Source organism: Colletotrichum costaricense, assembly GCF_030867565.1.
Source record: "Colletotrichum costaricense strain IMI 309622 chromosome Unknown Scaffold_12.1, whole genome shotgun sequence".
Lineage (NCBI taxonomy): Eukaryota > Fungi > Ascomycota > Sordariomycetes > Glomerellales > Glomerellaceae > Colletotrichum > Colletotrichum costaricense.
In genome coordinates, this window is record NW_026848241.1 from 1,230,980 (window position 1) to 1,250,739 (window position 19,760).

The 19,760-nt window shown below is 50.5% G+C and overlaps 9 protein-coding genes across 9 annotated transcripts; 4 read left to right on the forward strand and 5 right to left on the reverse strand.

Moving 5' to 3' along the window:
* Positions 1–604: 604 nt before the first annotated feature.
* On the forward strand, positions 605–1,888 carry CCOS01_11369 (archaeal flagellin N-terminal-like domain-containing protein; the record flags this gene model as incomplete). The annotated part of the gene is made up of 4 exons (XM_060459522.1): positions 605–634; positions 725–1,253; positions 1,309–1,464; positions 1,527–1,888. 4 exons carry the CDS (start codon positions 605–607, stop codon positions 1,886–1,888), a joined length of 1,077 nt encoding a protein of 358 aa, XP_060310254.1.
* A 654-nt stretch (positions 1,889–2,542) lies between these two features.
* CCOS01_11370 (uncharacterized protein) lies at positions 2,543–3,648 on the forward strand (the record flags this gene model as incomplete). Its single annotated transcript, XM_060459523.1, has 5 exons — positions 2,543–2,575; positions 2,647–2,856; positions 2,910–3,207; positions 3,295–3,447; positions 3,506–3,648. 5 exons carry the CDS (start codon positions 2,543–2,545, stop codon positions 3,646–3,648), a joined length of 837 nt encoding a protein of 278 aa, XP_060310255.1.
* A 1,106-nt stretch (positions 3,649–4,754) lies between these two features.
* Positions 4,755–4,967, reverse strand: CCOS01_11371 (uncharacterized protein; the record flags this gene model as incomplete). Its single annotated transcript, XM_060459524.1, has 1 exon — positions 4,755–4,967. One exon carries the CDS (start codon positions 4,965–4,967, stop codon positions 4,755–4,757), a length of 213 nt encoding a protein of 70 aa, XP_060310256.1.
* A 459-nt stretch (positions 4,968–5,426) lies between these two features.
* On the forward strand, positions 5,427–6,313 carry CCOS01_11372 (polysaccharide lyase family 3; the record flags this gene model as incomplete). The annotated part of the gene is made up of 4 exons (XM_060459525.1): positions 5,427–5,788; positions 5,859–5,958; positions 6,020–6,073; positions 6,137–6,313. 4 exons carry the CDS (start codon positions 5,427–5,429, stop codon positions 6,311–6,313), a joined length of 693 nt encoding a protein of 230 aa, XP_060310257.1.
* Positions 6,314–6,792: 479 nt separating this feature from the next.
* On the reverse strand, positions 6,793–8,625 carry CCOS01_11373 (glycoside hydrolase family 79 protein; the record flags this gene model as incomplete). The annotated part of the gene is made up of 1 exon (XM_060459526.1): positions 6,793–8,625. The coding sequence occupies one exon, from the start codon at positions 8,623–8,625 to the stop codon at positions 6,793–6,795; it is 1,833 nt and encodes a 610-aa protein (XP_060310258.1).
* A 1,071-nt stretch (positions 8,626–9,696) lies between these two features.
* Positions 9,697–9,876, forward strand: CCOS01_11374 (uncharacterized protein; the record flags this gene model as incomplete). Its single annotated transcript, XM_060459527.1, has 1 exon — positions 9,697–9,876. One exon carries the CDS (start codon positions 9,697–9,699, stop codon positions 9,874–9,876), a length of 180 nt encoding a protein of 59 aa, XP_060310259.1.
* A 712-nt stretch (positions 9,877–10,588) lies between these two features.
* Positions 10,589–12,414, reverse strand: CCOS01_11375 (cutinase; the record flags this gene model as incomplete). Its single annotated transcript, XM_060459528.1, has 3 exons — positions 10,589–10,829; positions 11,495–11,945; positions 12,006–12,414. The coding sequence occupies 3 exons, from the start codon at positions 12,412–12,414 to the stop codon at positions 10,589–10,591; spliced, it is 1,101 nt and encodes a 366-aa protein (XP_060310260.1).
* A 1,298-nt stretch (positions 12,415–13,712) lies between these two features.
* On the reverse strand, positions 13,713–14,932 carry CCOS01_11376 (PAP2 superfamily protein; the record flags this gene model as incomplete). The annotated part of the gene is made up of 2 exons (XM_060459529.1): positions 13,713–14,702; positions 14,759–14,932. The coding sequence occupies 2 exons, from the start codon at positions 14,930–14,932 to the stop codon at positions 13,713–13,715; spliced, it is 1,164 nt and encodes a 387-aa protein (XP_060310261.1).
* A 1,224-nt stretch (positions 14,933–16,156) lies between these two features.
* Positions 16,157–17,692, reverse strand: CCOS01_11377 (uncharacterized protein; the record flags this gene model as incomplete). Its single annotated transcript, XM_060459530.1, has 6 exons — positions 16,157–16,549; positions 16,628–16,823; positions 16,879–16,933; positions 16,987–17,123; positions 17,186–17,357; positions 17,539–17,692. 6 exons carry the CDS (start codon positions 17,690–17,692, stop codon positions 16,157–16,159), a joined length of 1,107 nt encoding a protein of 368 aa, XP_060310262.1.
* Between the last annotated feature and the right edge of the window lie 2,068 nt (positions 17,693–19,760).

The window sequence follows — 19,760 nt, forward strand, 5'->3', positions numbered from 1 at the left end:
CTTCTCCAGCATCGCTCTCTTCTCGATCCTGTCTCGGCGCTAATAAACTGCCCGTGTTGGACTACCCTTGTCACGAGAAACGGGGCATAGCGTGATCTTATCTTGCAGGCGGCTCGGTTTGGATAGTTATCCCCGGCTATGAAACTCGAATATCTCAGCTTTTAGTTCTCCACGCTCCCACACTACTTCACCAAGAGGAAGCTCAGCAGGCCAGTAATGCAATAAAACACCAGGAAGGTGAGCGAGTAGTGGAACGACGGAGCGCCGCCCCCTTGCGTCGTCAGTACATAGTTTTGATTTGTGTGGCAGAATCCCACCGCATATCTAGACCCTTCCTCTACCCAACGTAAATGCTGCGTCTATGAAGTTTCCGGTTAACCGCCATCCTGCCTCCAGAATCCATTGACGCGGGTTCTCTCACGACATAGAGCTCCTGGTGATCCATAACAATGGTAATACCCATCCACTGATTGATCCAATTCTCAACATCCCGCTCGCATGTGCTCAAAATCGTCCCCAAATTACGCAAGATTGTTTGCTCTTCGCATACATTAGAAAGGCAAGACAAATTACATTTCTTCGCTCCTCAAATATCCTACATATCATGGCAGGGGTAGCAAAGGAGGCCGTTGTGGTGAGTAAAGCTTCCATTTTTCTATTCAAGCACAGGTAGTCAAACACCGCTGGCATTCTCAGTCAATCACACTAAAGTGAAGCTATCTAGCCTATCGAGGCCGTTCTCCTGGGAATGGCCATTGTCCTTGTCTTCGCACGCTTATGGCTTCGTCTGGTGCGACAGCATCAGAAGCTGACTATAAGCGATTGGATTCTTATAATTTCATTGCTTGATGCTTCCGCGCTGTTCGCGACCGATACTATGGCGTACAACCTCGGCGGAATGGACGAATACGATACCGACGCCCCCGAGGCTCCTATTGACAAGCAGATCTTGTTGATGAAAGTCACATTTGCCGGAAACTACTTTTACGACACTGGAATATACTTCCCTAAAATTGCGTTGCTCGCCTTCTACTTCAAGCTGATTCCGCCGACAATGCCGATTCTTCGGAAGGCGCTCTACGGCGTGAGCGCCCTGACGATTTCTTTCGCAGTGACAACTTTCTTTCTGGATACATTCTGGTGTGGTCCTGACGTCTCTATCAACTGGGATATAGAGGGAAACTGCAGTACTTATGACTCGAAAGATGTTTTCCGTATCGATTGGGCCATGAACTTTGTGACAGATGTGTTAAGTACGCTAGGTGTCTCATCCGCACTATCAAAGCTTGCCGACTGACTAGGAAACAGTTTTCACCATTCCATTCCCGCTACTCTTCGGCCTACAACTCAGCGGCAGATACATCATTGGACTCGCCGCCACATTTTCGACGGGCATCATTACGATAGGGGCCAGCATTGGAAGATTCGCTACTGTGGAAGCCATCAACGCATGGACGAACGTCTGTAAGTTCCCGAACTATGGTATGCAACATCTAGATCATAGCATGATTCTGAACGAGTTCCAGATGTGCTCTCAATGACCGAAATCGCCGCTGCAATCATTGTCGTGTCTCTTCCTGCCTTGAAGTCACTTCTTCATCGCCGAGGGCTGGCTACCTCAAAGTATGGGACCGGGCAGACAGGGTCAGTAGGGCGGGCATTTGACAAACAACCAACGAATTTCAGTCGCAGTCACATCAAGCTGTCCTCGGGAAGGGAGCCGTATGTGGCAACAGCGAGAGCAGTTTCTGAGGAGGACTCAGGGATCGAGGTGGAGCTGAACAATCTCGAGGGATCGAATGTGATCTGCAAATCCGCTCGAGTGAGCGTGACATATCAACGTCGTGAGGATGTGAACAGGGATTCGAGTCGCCCGGTGTTCGGTTAGTAGAGACCGGGCAGAAGCAAGCACGGGGATAGAGAAAGGATTTAGATGGGCCCTTTTTGTGAATAACCAACTGGCGGGTCCGGGCCTGACGGAGGACGACCGAGGAGCCAATCATCTTTGGCAGGATTCAACCACATTTCTGCGCATTTGCGGCGTGGACGCACGAATAAATTGTAATGCCACACAGAAGAACCCGGGGACACGAGCCGAAAGAGAGCAGGCCAGCGGAGACAATAGACCGAGAAAGAAGGAAAAATAAAGGGTCCTGGGCTGTTTCACGCATCAAAATCTGCAGAATTTGCAACCTCGCTTCAATCCCCTTGTCAATGCTACAGCATTGCTGCTTCCAACCGTCAGAGATGCAATTGAATCCACACGGGATGTTGCGCCCTTTACGACTGAGATCTTGGTGATCCTACGGTTAGAGCAATTCGGTTCATACCCGGACCAATAGACAGCCGATTCTTTATATGTGGCCCTCTTGGAGACTACCCTGGCTTGTAGCATGCGCGGACGTGTCGCTCCCGCAGGCCTCTTTATTAATGTCGATGTCTCACTCCAAATCGTACAACATGTTGATGCCAGAGCCTGCTTCTACCGATTCATCGTAGTTTCCTGTGCTTTGCAATTAGTTACCTTGAGCTATCCGACGAAATGGCGTACTTCATAGACGGAAAGGATTGCATGGTAAGTCCCTATAGCTTTGATTCTTATTAGCGCTACCAATTTAGTAAGACCATTCTAATACTTGAATTCAGATATCCGAATGGATTCTACTAGCATTTTCCTATGTATTCGTCGGTCTCCGGATGTACGCTCGCCTCTTCAGGCTACGAGAGAAGCTGGCCTGGTCTGACATTCTCCTCGTCCTCTCTGCTATCAACGCTCTCGCATTAATCATATGTGACACTCTGACCTTCCAACTCGGCGTCATGGATCACTGGGAGTCTTCCGTCGCTCTTTCCAAGGTACGCTTCCAGCCATAAAGACTGTCCTGTCGTCGCTGACTTCTAGCAAAAAGATCTCCTTCGCATCAAACTACTTCTACGATGTCGGAATGGGCTTCCCCAAAATGAGCATGCTGGCATTCTACTGGGCCTACTTTCCCTCAACTACCAGCCCCGCAATGCGCAAGGCGCTTTGGGGTATCACTGCTTTCGTCTGCCTTTCGTACATGGCTATACTTTGGGACGACACATTCTTTTGTGGAAAGGACGTTTCGGTGCAGTGGTCACAGGAAGATGGCGCATGCAGTGTCTTTTACGCTCCAGAGCCCTTCATCCTCAACTTCACCCTCAACCTCGCCTGCTACCTTTGCGGTATGATCAGCTCTCTAACGCTCTAACGCTTATTGCCAGACTCTTCAATGGCTTTTCAAAAACGCATACTAACAGTAATATCTCTAGTCTATGTTCTCCCTTTGACTCTGTTGATTCAAGGTGTCCTCGAGAGATCCACTGGCCTGACTCTTACTTTTGCTCTTGGTACTTTAACCATCATGACAACCATCGTACGCTTCATTACCCTGAAAGTTGGCACTGGCCAGGAGAACTTGGTTTGTAAGTATAGTACACCCGTGCCCATTGACAACATCGCGGTCTGACACGAGCTCCACAGATCCTCTGAGCATTCTGGAAATGACTCTTGCGATGACCGTTGTGGCCCTTCCGGGTTTGAAGCCTTTTCTCGACCGCCAATCTACGAAGTCTTCAGTCGAAACAGTTCAGGTCGATCACGAGAGCAAGAACTTTTCGTCATGAGTGCATACGTCCACGGACGGTTGTTAACATCTTGTGATGCCATTGACGCGGCGTGTACTGGCTACATGATGTCTGTGTATCATACAGGTAACCAAGGGAAAGGGAGGCCCCCATCTCCTAAAGATGAAGCCGTTTTGTAAACTGATGCGTATACTTTTAATTCACGTCGCAAGTAATTCTGTCTTTCTGACTACTCATGTGACTGCATTTTGCCCAGACTTTGCGGGTCTGAAAGGCACTCGCGAGGATCGAATTCTCCAAGTTCGGATCTCCGGAGTCCGAAAATATCACATGGCCAGACTCCTAGTTCTGAAGTTCAACTGTTGAAGTCAGGTCGCCGTACCCAAGCAATCCTACACTTTGACCGAATTCAATCAAATCATTACTCACTAAATAGCAAGCCTACAGAGAATACCTTCGCAAAAGCGTTGTCATGTTCCGATGATGTCCACTCAGATTAATAGACCGACAAGCGAGGGCGAAGAATGATTGATTGAAACTATGTTTGCGCCTCAGGTTAGAGCTCAGGGTGTCATACCGCCAGTATGCAAATTCAACAGCGTCGTACTTCCTTGATTGTGCCAAGACGTGCTCGTTTATATGGCGCGTCAACGCGTATGCTCCCCTTGTTTCAATCGCGAGGATTCCTGGCCTCATTCAATCAATCTGCTCTACTGTGACCTCCATCAGAAGAGCTTAGGAATCAATAAGTAAATATGTGGTGAAAGATGGTTTGCTGAAAGTCATGTAGACTACGAGCTGTATCGCTCTGAGTGCGGATGTGTCCGATGACAAACTTTACGTGTACGGATGTCTTGTAACCTTCCCGGAACTCACGCACCAATAGAGTTGCCTGTCAATGGTTCAAATATGCTGTGGATATCATAACAAAAGGCTTATCTACTTCTATAATGCCCCGATCTGTTAGATGGGTTGTGGTCTGGGCTCTCGACTCCCATCCTAAGATGTTCAACAGGGGCAAATTTTGAATTGAGGCCTGGCGTTTCTAACAAGAAAGCTGAACTTACATTGACCTTACATTGACCTCACGAATGGAAGCTAAGAGTCGGTCCAAACACCACAAACTCCTTTCTCAATTTGAAGCTCTAGTTGTTCTGGGCAGTCGTGCCAAGCGTGGCAGTGCCCAGAGTCTTGGCAGCACGCTGGGTAACGATCGTCTCACCTCCCAGATGTCCGGCCCCGGGAACACCCCTCCGACAGGCGACCGGTGGTGATCTTGTCCGGTTCTTCTGTACGGCAACCGCATCTTGGCGCGTTTCGAAACGGGTCTCCTTGATTTTCCACGTGTGATGTGACATTTTAGATTAAGGTATTGATGAACGGGTTTCCAGATTAATTACGTTCAGGGTGTTTGGGGAGTGAGGAATGTTGTACAGGTTTCCATATTCTACCAATAGGTACTACGTAGTACACTATACTACAGTGCCGTCAGTCAGCTTTGACAGGTCAAGATCATGTATGCCAATCAGTGGGCCTACCCATTGCTATACTGCGCGGGCTGTGGAGGACATGCGGGATCCCCTCAATGGCCAAGACCTCCTTAATCCAGCTATCTGTGTTACTGTGAGAATTGACTTGGAATGATAATGGCTGTTTAATTCTCGGTCATCCCACTGGGTACCTCAAAATCGAGTATAAAACTACCAAAAGTCGGCTTCGAGAATAGCCTGGAAGAGATTTCAGCACCAGCCTTCAGTAGCATCTCCTGTGTTATCCACACTCTTTGATCAACACTTCAACTTTTTACCTCAGTCACTATGCGCACCGAAGCAATCAAGTTCCTCGCGGCTCTGGCAGTCGTCTTGCCCACAGTCTCTGCCTGCGTGGGCAAGGACGCTCTCCCTACCGCGACAGAGACAATCAGCAATACTGAGCCTATCGAGGTGGCCGCTGGCGAGTCATACGATGGAAAGATGGCCCGCTTCGACAGAGGCTCAGGCGCTTGCAAGGCCCAGACTGAAGGTGGTCAGAAGGACACTGTCTTTCTCCTTCGTAAGGGTGCGACTCTGAAGAATGCCATCATCGGAAAGGACCAGATGGAGGGCGTCTATTGCATTGGTGGCGGTTGCACTATCGAGAACGTGTGGTTCGAGGACGTCTGCGAGGATGCCATCTCAATGTAAGTCAAACTATTGTCCCGTCAGAGTTCTATCAAGAAGTCTGTGTATCGAGACTAACCTCGACTTCAGTAAGGAGGATGAGGCCGGCACCGAGACTCGCATCATTGGCGGCGGTGCGTATAAGGCCGCAGATAAGGTGGTTCAACACAACGGCTGCGGAAGTGTCAGCGTAAGTATACGGCGCTCGAGGCGTGAGATTCATATGTGCCAGTTGCTCACGAGAATGATAGATTTCGAACTTTTACGCCTCTGACTACGGAAAGGTCTACAGAGCCTGCGGCACGGTGAGCTGTTTTTTAGAGCAAAGCCCCTTTACAACCTAACACAATCGACTTACAACTATATAGTGCGATGCTTGCAAGCGTACCGTCACCATCGAGGGAGTCTCTGCTTATGGCGGCGGCGAAGTTGCGGGCATCAACGAAGAGACTGGCGATGAAGCGACTCTCGTCAATGTCTGCACTGATGCTAAGACGCCATGCCAACTGTACAACGGCCCCGGCGAAAAGTCTGGCTCTTGTTGATTTCAGGTCTACTCAAAACCTAACCCAAGCTTGTGGGATTGGAGCAGAGCTATGATGATTGATCAGTTTTCATGATACGATGCATCCGCCGCCCTTCAAGATTGACCAGCCAAGGGAAATTCATGTATATACTTCTTCAAAGCACACTTATTGGGCTTCTCAAGTTTATATTGCTATCTTTTACAAGGGGTCATCACTCAGCCTTTCTAACTTACCTAGATAAGTATGGTAAGTGTCGAAGAAGATGGCAATCCGAGGGCCGAAAACTGCAATCCTTCGTGGTGCTAGCTTTGAACAACTGCTCACCGTTGAGCATTGCGAATTTGGACAGCCTCACGATGCACAAGCTAAGATTGATATGATAATAGTTTGATTAAGTTCTTCTGGTGACATGACAAAAGGAACTGTGTAGTCATTATATCCATCCTTCCAAGTACGCCAAAACGCAAGATCCTAGGTATCATATTCTATGCCCAAGTTTATAAGAAGAAAATTCCCGTGGTAAGCACCAAACTCCACGCTATGCAGTTGTAAATGTTCGTGCCAGAACCTAAGGCCGCCGCGCCCGAATCATCATTGCTCTTGCCTGAAGACGAATTGCTCGAGCCACCCGACGACGACCCAGGGGTGGAAGTAGTCGCCGTACCAACCCCCTGAGACGAAGTCGCGAGCCCGCCACACGCAGTGCTATCGGGCTCTGCGCTACCTACCTTGGCGCCCACGTTGGCGACCACGGCCTCTGTATCGCGGACGGGGATGCTTGCTTTACCGTCGCTACCAACCTTGACGGTGATCTCGTCGCTAGACACCTGGCTAAGCTTTCCGTCGTTGCCCTGCTCGAAGCTGAGGCCATTCCACGTTGTCCCGCTCGTCGCGTCGGCTCCGTCGCCGGTCAGATACGCCAGGTGGAGCGTCTCGCCGGCGAGGGAAGAGGGCAGGGTAACGTCGACGGTGATGCTGCCCTTATTGGCGTCAGAGACGTTGGCAACCTTGCCGTTAAGCAGGACGAGGGAGGCAAGAGAGTCGCCTTGGTACACCGACCAGGCTTTGATGTAGTCATTGTAGCCTGAGGGATAGTCCGTAATCTCAGCCTGGGCAACGCGAGCGGTGCAGGAGCGGCCAATAGTCTGGGCAAAGGCGGCCATGCCGTAGTAGAGCGGCCGGACAAAGCGGTCGCGTCCGAACATGGCTGTCGGTTGCCAGGCGCTAGCATTACTATCATACGTCATGTGGAACTGAACAGACGAGATGTTGATCGTTGTGGCGTAGAGGAGGAAGTTGAGAGTCCACAAAGCGGCGGCGAATGTGTTGCTGAGTCCCTCTACACCGAGCGGTCCGACGACGGACATCTCTCGCAGCGCAAAAGGATGCGTAGTCTTTTCGGCTTGTGTGATTTGAGCCTCAATCGCCGAGTCGAATTGCGCCTTTGTCGTTTCAAAACGCAGCATGTAATCGAGAGTCAAGGGATACGGGAAAGACCCGACGAAGTAGTAGTAGTTGTGCTGGTTCCAACTCGTGACGAAGCCAACATCAGAGTTATTAGCCTTATCGTCAATGCCGTTCTCGACAAGATCCTTGATCTCGAAGCCCGTGCCAGCTACCCAGGCGGTCGAAGCAGACGCCTCGAAGAAGTCACTGTGCAGTCCGCGAGGTTCGAGGACTTCTTCCCATACAGCATTGGCCCGCTCCCGCCATTCCTTCGTGTACTCCGTACCGGACCAAGTCGCCTTCTTGCGGAAACCGTTGTCGCCATAAAGGTCTGGCTCGTTGCCAAATTCGAAGGACATGATGTTGAGGTTGGTGCACCGGTCGATAATCTGAGACGCCATAGTTGTAAGCCTCTCGAGATAGTCGGACTCTGCGTAGCCCAGGTTGAGACCCCATGTAATGGGCGTGCCCTTGGGCAGACGGTTTGCGATCTCCATAAAGCGGGGGCCGACAATGAAGTTATCTGCAGGGACATTCCCCGGCGCGGTAGGGCGGGGATTTGGCTTGATAAGCCATTCATCTTGTGAGTCGTTGTAGACGAGGTAGTCTTGAGTGTTTCCTCCCAATCGCATGTGAGGTGGACGACCGGTGAAGTTCGCTAGGTTATCGAGGAGATTAAGGGTTAGGTCGTTTGGTGTTTCGTCGCCCATGAAGTAAAAGAGGTGGTCGAGCTCGATGCCGAAGCCGGCGAATGATGGGTCGATTGCTGCCGAGACATTACTGGGGACTGATTCGGAGAGCGTTAATGACAAGACGTTGTCAGCAGCGAGAGCGGCAGATATGAGGCCGCAGCCGACGAGAATGCGACTCTGTAACGGCGCCATATTAGAATAACGACCGGAGAGGGAAGTGGCTTGGATTAGGTTGCGGGTGGCTTGCTCGGTTGCTATGAAGGCCTAAACCATCGTGAGAACTCGACGACGTAGCGGGACACCCAAAAGACTTTAAAGACAATTAGAAACAAGACCGAGACAGGCGGTCTCTCCAACGTCGGTCGACCCCATCCATTTCATCATTGTAGTGGATCAAAGCCGGAGCTTTTGCGCCCTCGTGCGGCGTTGTCTGTTCAAACCCTTGCTGGTACCAAGAGTCGAAGAGACGTTTGCTCCAGTCTGACGCGTACCACCAGCTTGGAGTGCTTGGGAGCGGTGGGAGCTTGGTGAAAAAAACACACTAGAATTCTGAAGGATGGGCGGCCCAAAGTCACATAACCCAGTTTTCTCGAACCGCAGTAGCAGATCTGTTTGGGACGCTTCACCGAGGCCATTGGAGAGCCAGAGAAGCCTAGACCACGCGCCACAAGAAATGCCATGCCTCTTTAGGCGCCACGATGCCGTTGTACCGTGATTGCGACAGCCCGTTGGTGGGTTAATGACATCAGTCCGGGTTGCACACCTTGTAGCACCCTGTCCGGTTCGGTGGGCCAAGCGTTGGCAGATTTGGCTTAACTGTGGCACTTGACCGATGTGTTGCGTTTCCCCCGCGCGAGAAACGTGCGTTTGGCCTGGGTCAACAGGGGTGGAGGTGAGAGACGGGTGATGTCAAACAGACGTTGGTCGTGCAGAGTCTGCGGAATTGTCAAGGAACCTGGAAGAGTCAAAGATAATACAGGGATAACAGCAGTTGTTTCGCATTCCCTCCAACCGGTTGCGGTTAGAAGACGTGACAACGCCGCAGCAAGCCACAGCTGCCACACCCTCTCACCACAGATCCAGCCATCCATCTCGACGTTACTCGGAGAGACTGGATGGAAATGAGGATAGCGTGAATGCAGCATAGAGTTCACGGAGAATTTGACCTTCCCATTGTCGCTTGCCATCCCGCTCAATTGCCATAGCCCGTCGGTTCGGTTTCTCAAGCTGACAATCTCACCTCTCCCGTTTCCTGCAGGAACAATGGAACGGAAAATGTCGATTACTGTCGATCGTTTTGTTCTCCAAAACGAAATTAGAAACACTTCGCTCCACCCACGTGTTGAAGCGGTACACTTCTTTCCACGGAGCTTTTCAATGGAACCGAATACCGATTTTCAGGGGAGCCAAAGCAGCTGCAGGACGGGAGTGCAAACAAACTGAGGAGCACACAGAAATGAGAGACTGTCTGCGAAGCACTTGGGAAGGAAGATGGAAGACTACGTCGAGTTGGCTGACGTCAATTCAGATGCAGGGCATTGGGCCTATTGTGGTCACATGGCAATCCCAGTCTTATTAGACGCCAAGTTGAATCCCTCGCATCTCCATCTCCCTTGCCGGGCGGTTCGTTGTTGTCAACAATGACGAACCAACAGTCATGATCGGAAATGAGATGGCCGGGTAAAAGGCCCAGGCGCATGCATGTCTGTCAACTAGAGTACCTTAGATAAAGCTTTGCTCTCAATTGACTTTATCTAGTTGATTGACCAAGGACAGATAGGAAGAGGCTTGTACTTCCAACAGACATGAAAGGACGCCAATACTGAATGGGATTGCTATGAATACCCATCGCGTCAAATGCACTGAGGGATTTTGCTGTTGTCCAAGACGTAGCTAGGCCTAAAAGGACATCCCAGCCATCTCTTTGGGGGCCGAACGGGCGGACCGGGAACACGGCATGCTCAACGGATCTGATGGCCAGATCTGTGCGCAATACTCGCTCTTCTTCTTCTCCTTCTTCTCCCGGGGAACCTAGACACGTTATCCTCCGCATTCCAACCCCGGCAGCAAACTAGTTCTCATCACTTCGGATTTTGGAGTCTGTAAGTCCCTCTCCTCGATGAACTCGTCTCTGCTCGATCCGACATCGACACATTCAGCCCGTGGTCCACTCAATGAACACCCATGCCTTGGCAGCCGGGCCGTGGTCCTTGCAGATCGAGTCCAGGGCGCCCCGTGCACTCGGAACTGTCATCATGACTTCTCTTCGTTTGGCTGCAGCAAGCCCAATCTGGCGAAGAGCGGCCGAATCGTCGGAAGTGCCGGTAGCGCGGTCAATCCGGCAAAGCATCACATCACGGCATCGGGTCCCGCACCCGAGCGTGGCCTGTGCAGGACTGTCACGATTTTGCACAGGTTCGAGATATGAGGAGTCGCATTCATCAAGGTTTGCTGTGCCATTCTTCGCTCTTCGGTAAATGGAACATCTACAGATTTTTGTAGTCTCAGCCCCTGACACTGCCTTCCGTACTTTACCCAGGGCATGTCTACTGTTCAGCCACATATAATTGCAGTATTTAGCAGGACACAGTGAAATGGTGATTCTGAAGTCTACATTGAGTCTCCACGCTTCCCGCAGTGTGCGAAGCAATTGTCGCATAGCTCTCATTTTCCATCGTATATCTTTGGACCTCGACTTAGCAGTCTAGTCATTTTGAAACTCTGGGACATGCAGGCTGTGGGCTGAGTTGCAGGAGCTGATCGTCTCGCAATCGGAGTTACCTCCAAAGAGCTCTTCGGTGGTTCTAATCACATATTGAGGGCCCAAGTAGTGACATTACGCGTAGTTGATGCCCCAAGGGCTGGTCTATTTCTGATGCTCTACAAAAACAGCATCTGCAGACAGCGCCTCGTAGTCGCTTAGCAGTAAACACAAGCACCAGTCGGGCAGTATCCATGGCTGCAGCTGAAGCTGCAAAGCCCCTTATAGCTTTCGTCCAAGCCAGTAGCAGGGCATCCATCACGACCGTCTCCGCCAGGGCTGGTCGTCTGCTCGCCGTACGCAGAGCACTCGCACACCTCATCAGGGCAGTATCCGTTGGAGCAAGAGAACTCGCAGAGACCGGTGTAGTTCTCGGACAGACCTGTCTTGACCTTGCCAGAGACGCAGAAGGATCCAGTGGAGGTGGGTGCGGGAAGGCTGGAGGTGGTGGTCGCCGTGGGAGGGGTCGTTCCTGAGGGCACGCACTTCTCCTTGATGTAGGCGGCTGCGTCGTTGGTGTAGAGCTGGAAATAGTTGGTGTGGGCATCCTCGCCCATCGTTCGGCCCTCGCCGTAGGCGCAGACAATGTCCTCGCCGTTGCACCAGGAGCGCAGGACGCCGGAGAAGTTGTTGAGGTTGCTCAGGGAAGAGCTCGAGCGGGCCATCTGACCACTGAAGCTGGAGCCGGCCTCGACGTTGTAGCTTTGGTTGGCGATGTGAGTCGGGTCGCCGAAGAGGAGGGCGGCGCAGACTGTAGAATGCCGTGTTAGATCTTAACCTGCAACTCGCGTAGTTGCCATGGAAAACGTACCCTGGGATCCGGGAGTGGCGGTGGCAGCCAACCCAGAATCAGCGAGGATATCTCCAACAACATTGGCACCTTCGCTGTAACCACTCAGAACGATTTTGGAGCTAGGGCATTTCTCGCTATATGCCTTGACTTGGGCGACTCCAGAAACACGACCCTCCTCAACAGCGGCAGGGTACCCAGAGGGGTTGGACGCATCGAATAAGATATCTTCATAGTCGCAGCTGGAGAGGCCATTGCAGGTGGCGTCAATAACGAGCTGCTGTCTGCCCGGGTAGCCCTCGTTCCATCCGCGGGCGAGGAAGATGTGCAGATCGGTGCAAGATCCTGTGCCGGTGGACTGGCGCTTTCCTGGGGCGGCAGAAGCCAGGAGGGCAAAGTTGAAGAGGACGGCGGCTTTCGGAGACAACATCGTAAAGCCGTTTTGATTATTATTAGGTCTATTAGATACAATTGCTGAGAAAATTGTACAAAAAACGAGTGACAAGGTCGCGACGAAGAAGTCGTGAAGAGACAGGAACTGCGCGCCAAAGGGGTCCGGGGAAAGCGGAGGTTTTAACTCAATCTTCCATTGCGGCTGAACTTGGTGGACTGGGGATTACCGCATCAGTTCATTGTCGCATCAAGTAAATGCATCTTTCCCCTTATTGCTGCTTCTCCGAGTCAGCCGATAACAAGTTATTGTGGGCTTCTTCGGACTTCATCCTCGTAAATAGCAAGATAATCGCGAACTGGTATCATTGCAGGGTTGTAAGTGGGACGTGCACACGCCTGTTGCTGGGCAATACGAGGACAAATGTAAGCACAGCAGTGGAGGTCGCAAGATGAGGCTTATGCAGCGTGTGTACAAAAAAGGGGCACGACATAACAAGAGACTGGTTGGGAATTGGTTCGAGTTGCTGAATCTCATGATGGCCGGAGGCGCGAACTCTGGGCTTTCTATCCGCACGGATATGTAGTACTAAGACTATGTAAGTATGACAGGGGAATGACAGCAGCAAATAAACAGCGCTTGTCGACTATCTCAAACGAGACTTGGCCAACATACTTCTACACGAGCGCCGACAGAGTCCTGTCACGCACTGTAGAAAGCAATAACAGACAAAAGGATTCGAGCTATTCGCATAGCTTACACATGTGTGCGGTGAAAGCCCGAGCCTTATCCTTGAAACTAACCGATGCACAACATCATGTTGCTTTTATTCCGACTTTTGAGTTCCGCGGCTCGCGTGGGATAAGCGGCGAGCCCGCAATTAGGGAAAAGACTAGCAAGGATATGATGCGTCCGACTCCACAGACGCGAATCCAGCCCGCTTCGCTTCATAGAGGTTCAAACAATCTCGATAGATCAACGGTAGATGCAACTGAATCTATGATTGAGGCTTCTAGTCTGAGTTCTCATACGAGTTCTTGTCAATAGTGACGGTAACTTACAGCGGCCTTCATCCACTTCTAGAAATCTTAGTACCCAAGTAAGTTACCTTGATATCGAACAAATCCAAGATAGGATATAATTTGAGTCGCCCAGTAACAGGTCGAGCAAGGGTTTGAAATACAGGTATTCTTTACGGGAAGTGGGAACATGCAATTCTCACATCGGATTAACTTCCTTTCCCACTATCCTACCATGAGGCTAACACCAAATGACAGCGACTCTTGCCATTTTCGTTGCATGTTGCTACCCTGAACAGCTTCGATACACAGCATCTATCAAACGGCTTCATCACCCCGAGGCTGGCCCCTCCGCTGTTTATAGCGTGTTCTCGGTAGCTGTGATGGCAAGGCATCCCTATCCGAAGCTCCGTGATACGCAATGTGTTGATCAGCGTAGTAGGCACTGCTTCTCCTCCTGGGCGGACTCTTCTCTGCTGCGTTTTCCCGTATTGCTCCCCAGCCACCGGATCTCGTGAACACATCATTCCTGTATTCCGTGCCGTCTCCCGGGGAATAGATAAACTGATCGCGCCTTTGCAGAGGAATGTGGTTGAACCGCCAATCCCAAATAGCAGCATAGCATCCGCGATAGGACCCAAACGCTACAGTAGTTCCGATTGTGCTTCCAGCAACGATATCATACCAATTATGAGCCTGATCTATGGTGAGAGAACACGCGATAAGTAGGGCGCCCAGAAGTGGCGCAAAAGTCAATGCAATCTTCCAAAGAGCCGGGCGGTAGTCTGCCCAGACCTTGAGTTTAGCGTTCAGATACAAAAATAGGTAGACGTAACCTGCGAACGCGGCCGTTGAATGGCCAGAGGGGAAGGATGTCATCGCATTCTTCAGTTTGTCGCGGTCTGGTTGCGTGCAAACATCGACTGAGTACATGATTTGCTGGAAGCCAACAGCATTGAGTCCCGTTGCGTTATTGCTAGCTGCTCGCGTGACGTCGGGCATACAGACAGCCAGAAAATAGGGTCGGAATCCGCCAATGAGCTGTTTGACGATGACTTGAATTAGCGTGGCGAGCGAGATGGAGAATATCAGGCCGATGATGCCGTTGTTCACGTCCCAGATGTTTCTCACGCGGAACTGGGCGAGAAGAATGGCGGCGATTGGTATGGCGGCGGACAGCAATGCAGACAGCCAGGTATCGATGATCCAGCCGCGATCAGGAAATGCCCACTGAGGGTATACGATGTCTCCAGAGCCGTTGAAGGTGATGGGAAAGTTGCGCGTCGCGGCTAGAGGCGCATTGTAAATCTGCGACAACGCGTCAGTATTCCCTGTCACCTAATTCCGGTTGATCTAAGACTTACTCCCAAAGCAGCGCCACCTATTGCCGACATGACAAATATGTCAAACCAGGTGATTTTCAGCCATGCTATGAAGAAGTCCCACGAAGCCTTTACCGAACGGAGGGTGTCGCTAGTGAACTCAGGCAAGGGATCATGATCGCCATGAACACGTTGCATACGATTGCGCTGACGCATGCTATAGAGTCTAGAAAACGATTTATCTTCAGCTTTCCAAAGAGAAGCGTCAGAACAATGATTCGCGCTTGTCGTTCGAAGAAGAGCGGATGGTTGAGTTAAGCTAACGCAAAGTCGACGCAAGGCAAGTCCTAGTGCAGAAGAGACATTACTGGGAGTGCAGCATAAGAGATTTTCCGTGAAATTCGGCGGGAATGTGAATCAGAAGTATAAGAAAACGTTGCTAGCCATCCAATGTTTTGACTGCTTCCTGTTGCAGCTGACCTCGGCGACGCGGCGCACGGTAGGCGCGCAGTCTCTTCTGATACTCCAACGGCCAAATTCGATCTCGCGTTGGTCTGTTTCGGCGTGTTCGATCCGATGGGCTCAGTCAGCCGCAGGACACTTGACTGGACAAGAAAATGCGACGGACGGCTGCCGGGAAACTTTACATTTGGCCAGCAGGTTCTTGACGCTCTAACGGGTTGACGGTGAGTAGAGCCGCCCGAGAGATTGCGGGCTTTTAACCTGCCTTGTCTGGCGCTTGTAGATTTTCCAAGCTCAATTCCAAGTTCGCGAGTCAGCCCTCTTGCTTTAAGAACAATGCTCCCATTACGCAAAGCCTCTTGATTCAGGACGCAATCCTGGACTTCAATCACTTAGTCCAGACGAACACAGTAGGAAGTCTTCTCGAAAGTGTGGAATGAAGGTCAAGCAAAACTTCGAATCAGGCGATGGTAATCTTGTCGAAAGCCTTGACGGATGGATGCCGAAGCCTTCGAATGATCAAGTCTCGGCAGGCGTGCTCCCTATCGCAGTACGTAATTACTTCAGATTGCAACACTCGATCAACGTCCAAAAACCAGGAAGCAGGCTTACCTTTTGGGCTATTACATTGCAATAATGACATTCAGAGGAAATAAACTTACATAAGGTAGTACGACTAACAAAATACATCAAGGTAGGAAGCCTGATGCTGATATCATTTAGCATGTATGCCTGACTACCTGGCTTGTGTCATAATCAATAGGGGAGTGATCCACAATAGACCATAGTCTCACAGTGATCAAATGAACTGAAAAGTTGCTTCCAGTGGATCGAAATGTCATGTTCACCAGGTCATGTATTCTCAAGAACTCAATATACAGCAACATGAGTAAAGGTACATAGAATCGGGCTTTTCTACCCCAACCTTGCCATCCTGACATTCATTGTCCAGCACACTCACGACCGTCGGTGCAAACATCAGACCTTGTTTTCGGGCTTCACCTCATACGTAGTTGTCACAACAATACCACCATGCCCGTGCTGCCCACTAGATTTGCTGTTTAAACTGCCGTCGCGACCTCCATTTTGAGGCCAGCTGGCTGAGTCGGACGATTTGACAATCTGCTCTTCGCTTGAGTTGTTGTCCAGCTCCGTCATGTTGTATTTGTTGTACCGTCTCTTTGAAGGCAATCCAGATCGATCGACACTTTGCCCTCCACCTCCTATTGTGACTAACTGATGGCCGTATCTGTCACCTGAGCCGGGGTACTTCTGGTTGGCTCCACTGCTGCCCTTAGTAGACCTCAACCAATGTGAGGAGGAAAACAGTGGTCTGATGCAGGCTGCGTTCACGGCGATGATTCCAACAAACTAAATAATGTAAACCTTGTTAGTCCTGTAACTTGTACCAATGTTTCCTTCCAGTCATAAACTTTGGGAAGCACATACAGTCTCTCTTATTGCCCAGATGGTGCTGACATTGATACCTTCAATGTCCTTGAGCGACAGGATGCAGCGAAGCAAAGCGGCGATCATGACGAAGATGCCCGAGCAGAGCAGGAGTCCAATAGCAAGCTTTCGTTTGATACTGAGCTTGACGGCCCACAAGAGTGGTAGTGGTATTGATACAATGAGGAAGTCTGTTCTGTTGTAAAGGCTTCGTCAGTCATAGGTATCGAATCGTCGATTGTTAGACTTACGAAATATTGAGTACCACAAGACTCAAGTAGTTCGCAACGGCCAAAGTACACTCGTCTGATTCATTATCAGTAACTTGATAGTTCTCCTCTGTCTTAGGAATAACGTACCTCCTGGATAAGGGACCACCTGCCAGTTCCTTTGAACAGGTGTACAGTGCCCCCAAATGACAGCTATGACACCAACATAGGCTAATCCTGTCGCTACGGCTGTCCATTTGACAATCTTCTGCTGTCTTGTAGCAAGCCTATATCATGTCGTCAGAGATGAGACCAATTTCGCTTTTCGAGGACGGGGGGAAACACGAACGTGATGCGACTGAAGAAAAACAAAATGCAAGCTTTGAGACACCAAATGAGGGTTACATAAAAGTTCCAGCCTGCCAGCAGGCACTTGGAACCAAACTCAAATTTGGCTATCTCCTCCGATGTCAACGTTGCGCCGATATCATTTGTGATTCCGATGTTGGTTCCATTCTGGCCTGTCAGAGTTCAAGTGTCAGTGTGGAAGATACGTCGACGATGGCTCGAGGAGCATTGAGGAATGCCAACCTATAAGCTCCAACATGCAAAGCTCCAACTTGTATGTAAAAGTCAGCCGCAGAAGGTAGACTACAGCCTGAAGTCCGGACTGTCAATAGCAGGTTCGGGTATGCGGCGTACTTACAGTCCAGAAGACCAGGCATAATATGGCAAAATAATCGTCGCCTTGCCAATTAAAACCCACAATTTTCCATCTAGCAAAGATGCGAAGAAGAATAACCAAGACACCAAGCCCATACTCCGTCCATGCCTCTGTTTGAAAAGGGGTTGCCATATTCCTGTATACTTTAGTAACTGAAAGAAGGGCAAACCTGGACGAGCAAGTGAAGAGACTTTTGATCAAGCCGACTGAAATCACGAATAGGACCTGGTCAATTTGACTCTGTCGGATCTGTCCAAGACCATTGCTGGTTTACGGGACTTCTCGGATTAAAAGCCGCGTCTCCTGGCTTGATTTCGTATCTCCAGTTACGTACGGCATATCCCCTGTGTGTAGGCGAGGCCTGAATCCTCTCATCTTAGCGTATGATTGGCATCTGTATCACCAGAGAGCACAAAATTTCTCGCAACGTCGGATTGAGGATTTGGGTCCTTGTCTAGTCCCGATGAAAGTTCAAACGGCCTCCTGAACACACCCTAACCAGCTTAACGCGATGATGGGGATCGGCAATTTGAAAGAGCTCGCGATTCTCGAACAAGCCCTGGTCAACGAATCCTAGCAAAACTGGTACGCTAGGTTGTAGAGCAGCATCTCAGAGTACCTTGAGGATCCCAGGATACAAGGCTGTTTCTTGGCAACCGTTGAATTTGGATTCCAAGCCTTCCTGTGCCGAGAATGCGCGAGATAATTTTATGATCAACCTTCTAGAGACAGTCTCATGACATTTGCTCAGAGGAGCCGTGTTGATATCCTAATTTCTGGCCAACCCTGATGCCTACTCTTTACTTTCTATGAGGCTCAAGTCTCATTCGGTGTCAAGTCCGAAAGCTGTCCTGGGTTTGCCGCTGCGGAATAGCCCGAAAGAGAAAAGCATTCACTGAACATCTCCCCTTTTTTTCCCTATCCGGTCTGGCTACTTGAGTGTTGGCACCCGTTTCGGCCCAATGATACTGGATCCTGTCCACATGCCCATGAATAAGTCCCATGACAGTGTGGTACTCGGAACTGCAAGCTCGAACCGGAATTACATGGAACATCAATTCCTCTGGATCAGCGGAAACAAATCATCTTACGAGGTGAACGCTGCCAAGCAAGCCCCCAAGAAAGAGGGGTAGGCTTGCAAGCCGATCAACCTTGCATGTGCGCCATGGATATCCCCCTCACACTAAGTGCTTAGTAGCCTCAATGTCTTAGAAACGCGCATTAACGTCGCAGAGAGTTAACAGAATGGGACGATACGACCATTTAATACTGGAACATAAGATAGCTTCTGAATGTCTGGTAGGCCACTTTCTTTGATAACGTCGTTGGGCCTACTCTCGGCGTAAACTCCTTGTGCATCCCTATCAACCGGGCCGATGAACATTGGCATTTCGTGATTTGATCCACACGTTTCTCGGCCAAATGGAGCTTGCAGTCAGGAATGAAAACCTGAGTAGCGCCTCTCCCGTCCGGCCCCATCTCCCGACGTCCTCAGGTTTGTCCCACTGTGATTTTCCCACGGGGGCCCCAGGATTTGGCGGGGGAACCTAAGCTCCAACTAGAGCCAACGCTTGTCATGCTCCCCAGAACTCAAAGCCTCAGCTAGTAGCTTTCCGTCCGGTCACCCAGTTCCGATTACAGCAGAACCGAATTTGGGGATGCAAAATTTCTTTTCCAACAGTTCGAGCTCTCCATAGCCAAACGTTCCTCCTGATGATCAAGAGTCGGCTGATTGACGCTGATCTTTGACCAAGGCTCACCGGCTGCGCCCTGCACCGCTGAAGAGTCGGATGCAACTTTGATGGCAGCACGCCCAGCTGCTGTGCCGCACCCTTACTGTGTCGCTGGGGTGGAGACACTTGGAGGCGATGAACCGCTGCACCAACGCCGAGCAAGATCGTCAGGTTTGCAGGGTCCAAATTCTCTCCAACGGTCCAAATCAGGCCCGGGTATCAGGGCTCCCATGGAACCCAAGACCTTCAAGATGCTGTTTCCAATTTTCCAACCAGTCCAGCCTCAAGTGCTCTGCCAGGTCCTCATTGGTTGTACGTAAGAGAGTGATCTTCATTCGGTACTCGTCGGTGCCTTATGTAGCACACGGTAGTGCTGTAACTGGCACAAGTCCAGAATCCCAGTAGGACTTCCTCCTGAAAACGGTATCATTGCCACCAAAAAGACTCTACACTAGCATGGGATCAAG